This window comes from Suricata suricatta, chromosome 4, assembly GCF_006229205.1.
Source record: "Suricata suricatta isolate VVHF042 chromosome 4, meerkat_22Aug2017_6uvM2_HiC, whole genome shotgun sequence".
Lineage (NCBI taxonomy): Eukaryota > Metazoa > Chordata > Mammalia > Carnivora > Herpestidae > Suricata > Suricata suricatta.
In genome coordinates, this window is record NC_043703.1 from 116,880,946 (window position 1) to 116,887,683 (window position 6,738).

The window sequence follows — 6,738 nt, forward strand, 5'->3', positions numbered from 1 at the left end:
GGACAATCACAAAATTTCTGGGAACGTTGGTGAACCAGCTTTGGAAAAGGGGCAGGAACAGGAAGGCTCTGTTACCAAAGTCCATATCCTGGTGCAGATCCAGACACCGTGACTGCCACCATGGACCCCAGAGACAGCAGCGTGTGGCGCTAACTCTGCCGCTGCTGGTACCCGGAGCAGCCCCGGCTTCTTCGCTCACTTGCCCCCAATTCAGAGTCCACATCCATCTGATGGGCTGAGTATAGACCACTGACCTGTGCCCATTTGCAAGGGAGCTAGGAAGGCAAACCTCTTCCGCTTCTGTTGTGGGAGATGGGCTGCAAAGGGTGGGGATCTTCAAACCGGAAGAAGACCTTGATCCTGGCATCCAGACTCCTCAGAGCCCACTCCAGGGAGTAAGAAAGTGAAGGTCTAAATCATTCTTGTAAGAAGCGTGGAGGGAAAGGGAAAGAGTGTGAAACTGAAGGAACAGTAAAACCAAAGGATTTTTTTCCTTCTCTTTTTTTCCTTTCTTTTTTAGTAAGATTACGGGGCCTTAACAGCAGTGTCCTAGGGGAATAGTTTCATAGAGGAGATGAAATAAGAAAGTTCTTGACACGAGAGAATTAGCTTGCGCTCCATTCCACCTCTGTAGCACCTGGACAGGACTGTCCAAGGATGAGGCCACGTTGGACAAAAGGAACTAGACGTGTCATCAATGACTCTCCAAAAGTTTCAGTAGTCTGTTGCCTTTAATTAACCTCTAAATAGAGAACATATTGTTCTATAATTATAATATGGAAATGTCTATGAACAAAATAGATAAATTCTTTGTCAAATGCCTGGGAAAGAATGGTGCCAGCCAAGTTCATCCAAGGTCTTAAGCAGCAGCATCTACGCAGCCAGAACGTGGTCAGTGTTTGGGGATGGAGGTAAATATCCGCAATCCGTGCATCCCTTTGATTTCTTCTTTTAGTGCCTAGGTAAGTAGAAGAGCATCATTATTTGTTGTGCATTTGACACTGAATATAAGTCTCTGAGAGAGTATCTGCACATAGCTCTATATTTGTAGGAGGCTTTGTCTAAACGGTTTTGCCCTTTTTAAGAAAGGTTTTTTATTTTTTTAATTAATGTCCAATGACGCTCAAAAATGAAGTTATAGAAGGCATATAGTTAGGTTTCCTCCACACCTCTCCTCCACACACACCCCCCATTCCCATCTCCATCCCCAAATAGAGAACTCTTATTAATTTCTTGTGTGTCTTTGCAACCATTGAAATATGCATGTTTAGGCTAATACGAATATATATCCACCCTACTACCTTTTAATTGCACAAATGGTAGCATTTCAAACACATTGTTCTACACTTCCCTTTCTCCACTAGCCACTAGAGATCTTAATTCTGTCCTGCTGGTAGACCTACCAATTTGCGTGGCAGGGGAGGCAACATTTGTGCGGGTGCAGGCAGGGAGGAAGGGAGCCCTGGCGGGAGGTCTGATGTGGGCAAGGGTCCAGATGCAAAGACAGAACAGTGGGCAGGGGCCAGGGGAGGGTTCATTCAGAGTAGGGTGGGGAAAGGCCTGGAAAAGCAGTCTGGGACACCTGAACTTGATATACAAAGAGCCACAAAGGGATTCCTATGACCAGAGCTGCGCTGTACAGAAATTACACCAGCTCACAACATAGAAGACCTTCCAGACACACACCTGCTGTGGCGGAGGGGCAAGTTTACAGATAAAGGCCAGGGGTCAAGGCTGATATAAATTCCAAGTAAAGTAAGCATAGAGTATGAATAAACCGGGTCTTAGTCTGGTTAAATCTGATGTTCCAGACTCCTAGGGTTCTGTCACTGGGTCTGGGGCAGCGAGAGCAATTCTCAATCATGCCATGCCTCAATTTACCCCATCTGGTAAAGCAGTCCAAAAAAGTGCTAAAAACAATCTTCAAATCTACAAAAACATCTATTTTTTACAAAATATATTTAATATGTGACAATAACAGGAAACACTGGTAGCTGTAGCCAAGAAAATATACAAGGAAATGCAAAATAACTATTTGGGGGCTTGTTTTCAATCCTGAATAAAATTCCTATTTACCCACAGTCTGATTCCAGGTAGTTCCAGACGGTATTTTGCTCAGGTCCTGAATGCCGTTTGCATGAGTGCAGTATTGCATATTCGTTCCTAAGACTGACAGTTAAGTACCATCCCCACTCGTCAGGGCCCCTCCACATGCTGGAGATTAATGGCAAAGGAGCCTTGTTGCTTCTACTGACCTGATTTACCATCTGGTGCTGCTGGACAGTTCTCTTCTCCTTAAATTCTTCAGACTCGACCTGGATTTCATACATAGCCCCGCAGCCTCCTGAAATAAACATGACTCAAAGTGTTTCAATTATTAACTTACAGCAGCCACAGTCCCATAGGTCCTTAAAGTACCATACAATCCAAAGAAGATCTGAATATTATTTCAGCAGAAAGTTGCTAAGACTGTTAGGAAAACATCATGGCTTCCAACGGACCACATCCTCCCCGTGGGCTGCCTCGATCCAAAATGTGCTCTTCCTTTTTCAAGGCAATTGCACTGTCCAGGATTATTACTTGTGGGGTGCAAAAGATAAGGCACAATGCAGAGAAAACCTAGGCAGTGTAGGTTTGCCTCATATTTCTTTTTAATAGGCCAATGATCCCCATAGAAGAGGATGGGACAGACCGAATTTCAGTGTTCAGCCTTCCCAAGCACCAGCAATCGATATTTTTTAAAATGCAAAAAATACACTACAGTTTGATTTGAAAACGGTATAATACTAACCAAAAGAAAAAAAGGAACAGAAGCATAAGCTAGACAGGGACTGATGGCAATGTGCTACCCGACCACGAAACAACAGGGGCAGGAAGGAAAATGTCCCCTGTGCTGTTCACACCCGGCCGTTTTATGAAAAGTGCAATTTACTCAACAGGCTTTATGTGCCCTAGGAGTCCAAGCTTTGGTTAATCTAGTTTCTCGGCCTTCCAGACTCCATTCAGGGCTAGGCAGAGCAAGACTGAAGGTCAAGTTTCCACTCTGCCTGACCTGGGCCTGGGGCAGGTATAGGCCTGGGATCCTTGGATTAATTTTTCTACAGTTCTTTTAATGTTTTACTTACTTTTGAGAGAGAGAGACAGAGAGAGAGAGACAGCGCGAGCAGGGGAGGGTTAGAGAGAGAGGGAGACACAGAATCTGAAGCAGGCTCCAGGCTCTGAGCTAGCTGTCAGCACAGAGCCTGATGCGGGGCTTGAAACCACAAACCGTGAGATCATGACCTGAGCTGAAGCTGGACGCTTAACTGACTGAGCCACCCAGGCGCCCCTAATTTTTCTCCAGTTCTGAATAAAAACTACTTTCTAAACTTTCTCCCAATCCTTGCAGATGTTACACTCTCAGAGAAGCCAGCGAGGCCTCGCAGCACCACCGGGCAGCCAAGACACATCTGGATGTGGAGAGACGCAGGTCGACACCCATCTTACTACCTCTGCTAAGCAGTTCCACACGCATGTCAGGAGAAACACCCTATCTTCCCTTGGTGCACAAGCGGCCTCCCCAGCCTGCTCCTGACACACAGCCAGCCTGAACTTCTGAGGTGCCAGTGGCGGCTGAGAAAGGGCCTGGCCGGGGCTGCTCTCTGGGCTCAGGACAGTCTGCCCGTGTCCTGGTGCTGGTTCCAGTTCTATCACCTCCTTCCAGTGAGGGCCTGGGTGGGGTCTTTGGCCTTTGGGGGCTCAGCTCCTCGTGGGGAAAGTGAGGAAGTTATTTTCAAAAGGATAAAATCCTCTGGAGTCCTCTCCAGCTCTGATATTCTAGGATGTCAGAAGAATGTGGAGAAATTAATGTCCATCTCAAAGTCAAATTAAAGACTGTGGACCTGAGGAGTGTCTAGGTGGCTCAGTCAGTTAAGCATCCAACTCTTGATTTCCGGCTCAGGTCATGATCTCACTGTTCGTGAGTTCAAGCCCCGCAGTGGGCTCTGCCCTGACGGTGCCAAGCCTGCTTGGGATTCTGCCTCTCTCTCTCTCTCTCTCTCTCTCTCTCTCTGTCCCTCCCCTGATTGCTCTCTCTCTCAAAATAAATAAAAATAAACTTAAAAAAAAAAAAGACTGTGGGACCAGAGCCCCAGAATGACAGAGAGGGACCACAACTGAGCCAGGCCAGGCTAGCGACCATGAGTCCTCCCACTGGGGCCTTGTCCTGACATACAGTTTCCCTGTGATGCTGCCACAGCCCACCTCCACCCTATCAGCTGGGAGAGGCAGGATTCCATCTCTCCAACAGCCACAACAGCCACCAATGGCAAGTTCACTCTGCCAAGCCCCCTACCCTCCACCCCACCAGAGGGCAAAATCCTACCCAACCCTGTGGGAAAGATGAGACAAAACGTTACCTGAAATGTCGGTGACCTTGATAGCTGTAGCTCGAGGAAACTTTTCTTTGAGAATTTGGGTCACCTTGAGCTCCCCCTCAGTCTGCGAGGCAAACATCCGCTGGGCACCATGGAGAAGAGGGAGCTGCCGCACAACAGAGGAGAGTCATAGCTGACAAGATGATGCCACCCCTGGCCCGGCCGGAGCCACTGTGCGGGCCCTGCCCACCACTGCCCCGCCAGCAGGGCCCTGGGCTACATCAGAGGGGCTGCATGGTGTCAGATGTCCACTTATGGTCCCCAGAACACAGAATAAACTTCTGAGGGAGTAAGTGGAGGTGGGGAGAGGAACTGTAGGTAACTCACTTTGACTCCAAAGATACTAAACTCCTCATGATACTGCTGTGAGAGAGACACTGTCATGATTTCAGTTTTAGAGGTGAGGAAACTGAGGCACTAACTGATGATCTATTAGTGAGATGCAGAGCCAGGAGAGGCCGGGCAGCAGGCCTCAGATGTGCCTCGCTAGGCCAGCATGCCACTGACCATGCACTGGTGAGACAAACGCCACCTATCCCACAGGCCTGATCAACACTCCCCGCCCTCCTGTGGGATGTAGCCTTGCTCCCCAAGCCAGCTACACTTTGCGACATGTACTAATTCTTACTGGCAAGGAGGAGTGGAATTCAATTAAATGACCGGAAGGAGAAACATTTTTACATTATTTACCATTGGCAGCAACACTCCCCCCTGCCCCCAGTGGCTACCACAGGGAGCCAGTGCTTCTGATGGGAACATGTCTCAACCCTTAGGGGAAAAGGAGCAAAAAACCAGGTCTGCAGGCCAGCCTCTTGTCTGGGTTGGGCACATGCTGTAAGGGAGACTGAAAATAGAGCATGGCAGGCCTTCAATGTCAAGCTAAACGTTTTGGAGTTTGTTAGGCCTCTTGATACCAAAGTGACCTGCACAAAACAGTGCAGTCCAGAAAGGTGCCCGGATAAGAGGCATTACAAAGGGAGTAGCACCAGGGCCTGGGACTGGAGAGGGATGGCAGGGGGAGACACAAGCGCTGTTCATCCAGTGCTGGTGCTGAAGGTGCCATCCCTTCACCCTCAGATCTTTCCTGATGGTCCAGAGCAGGGTCCTGTTAGAGAATCTAGAAGCATTTTCTTTAAAATGACCTGTACACTGGCTCTTTCACCTGCTCATTTCACAGGCCAAGACTGAGTCTGTCCTGTTACTGCAGCCTACCAAATCTGGACTACGGCACACCCTCAGGAGGATTTGGGGATGGATGGATGAATGAACAAATGGATGAACAGAATGAGTATGCCATTCAGGGCATGCCTACTGTACCTGCAAAGAAATTCTAGCAGGTAGTTGAAATACAGGTCAGAAAAAGATCTAGAGTGAGACTGAATGGAGGGACAGAAACTCGATGTTGTGGGCCAGGCTAAGGTTGGGGGTGGAGGAAGGGTTACAGGGTGGAGACTTTTCTGAGGACAGAGCCTGAGGGGTGGGGGTGTGGGCAAAGTAAGAAGGTAACCAGAGGGCAGGCAGAAGCAATCATCGCTAAGGGGTGAGGGTGGGTAGCACTGCTGATTCTTTGGGAGAAGTCTTTCCTCCATTTTAGCTAATCTGTGAATAGCCGCCTCTAAACGAGCAAGCTGACAAAATCCCTAGAATTCTGATTGTCCGAGGTGAAAGTCACTAGCTTTCATACTTGGTGGAGGTGGGTTCAAAGGCAGCAGAAGAGAAGGAAGAAAAGGAGAAAGAGCAAAGTGGATGAAGTGAAGAAAGAATGAATCAGAAACGAGGAGAGAAAACTAGAGCGTGTGGTGAGTGCCCTCTGCTGGGCTTCTACTCCGGGCAAGTCGGATTTGGAAAGGGTTAAGGTCACAGAGGCTGGGAGGACTCGCCCAATGCCAGACCCCTGACACCCCCGGCACCCACTCCAGGACTCCCGGCTGTGGTATAGCTGTGTCTGCCATGTCTCCGGCTCAGTACGTCAACACCGCTCTCTCGGTGCCCACCGGATTACTACTGTTTATGTATCTGTTCCCCTCGTGCCCAACCTCCACCGGCTCGCGAGCTCCGCCAGCGTGCGCCAGGGCCTGAAATTTCTCCGAATCCCGCCGCCCGGACCCACTGTGTGACCGAAACAACTAGGAATGAATGAGAGGGAGGAAGTGGAAGGCCGCGGGGCCCAGCGCCGCGCTCTCCCGGAGCCCGTCCTCGACCTCCGGCCGAAGCCGGCCCCGCGGCCCGTCCGCAGCTCCCACCCGGGAAGAGCAGCCCGGCCCTGCCCGCGCTCACCCCGCGGATCCCGCGGAGCAGAGGCGCTGTCGCGGCCGGGCTCCAC

At 49.7% G+C, this 6,738-nt stretch overlaps 1 protein-coding gene across 1 annotated transcript; it reads right to left on the bottom strand.

The window, feature by feature from the left end:
• Window positions 1–712: 712 nt before the first annotated feature.
• On the bottom strand, window positions 713–6,732 carry BOLA3 (bolA family member 3). The gene is made up of 4 exons (XM_029937620.1): window positions 6,693–6,732; window positions 4,398–4,521; window positions 2,256–2,344; window positions 713–958 (listed from the first exon to the last, which is right to left on the bottom strand). Exons 2-4 carry the CDS (start codon window positions 4,492–4,494, stop codon window positions 893–895), a joined length of 252 nt encoding a protein of 83 aa, XP_029793480.1. The 5' UTR covers window positions 4,495–4,521; window positions 6,693–6,732; the 3' UTR covers window positions 713–892.
• Window positions 6,733–6,738: the final 6 nt, after the last annotated feature.

Coding starts and splice junctions, on each gene's coding strand:
- BOLA3 (XM_029937620.1), bottom strand. CDS start 4,494: ATGTTTGCCTCGCAGACTGAGGGGGAGCTCAAGGTGACCCAAATTCTC. Junction 2,345..4,397: donor CAAGGTCACCGACATTTCAG/GTAACGTTTTGT, acceptor TGTTTATTTCAG/GAGGCTGCGGGGCTATGTAT. Junction 959..2,255: donor AGCACCAGATGGTAAATCAG/GTCAGTAGAAGC, acceptor CTACTTACCTAG/GCACTAAAAGAAGAAATCAA.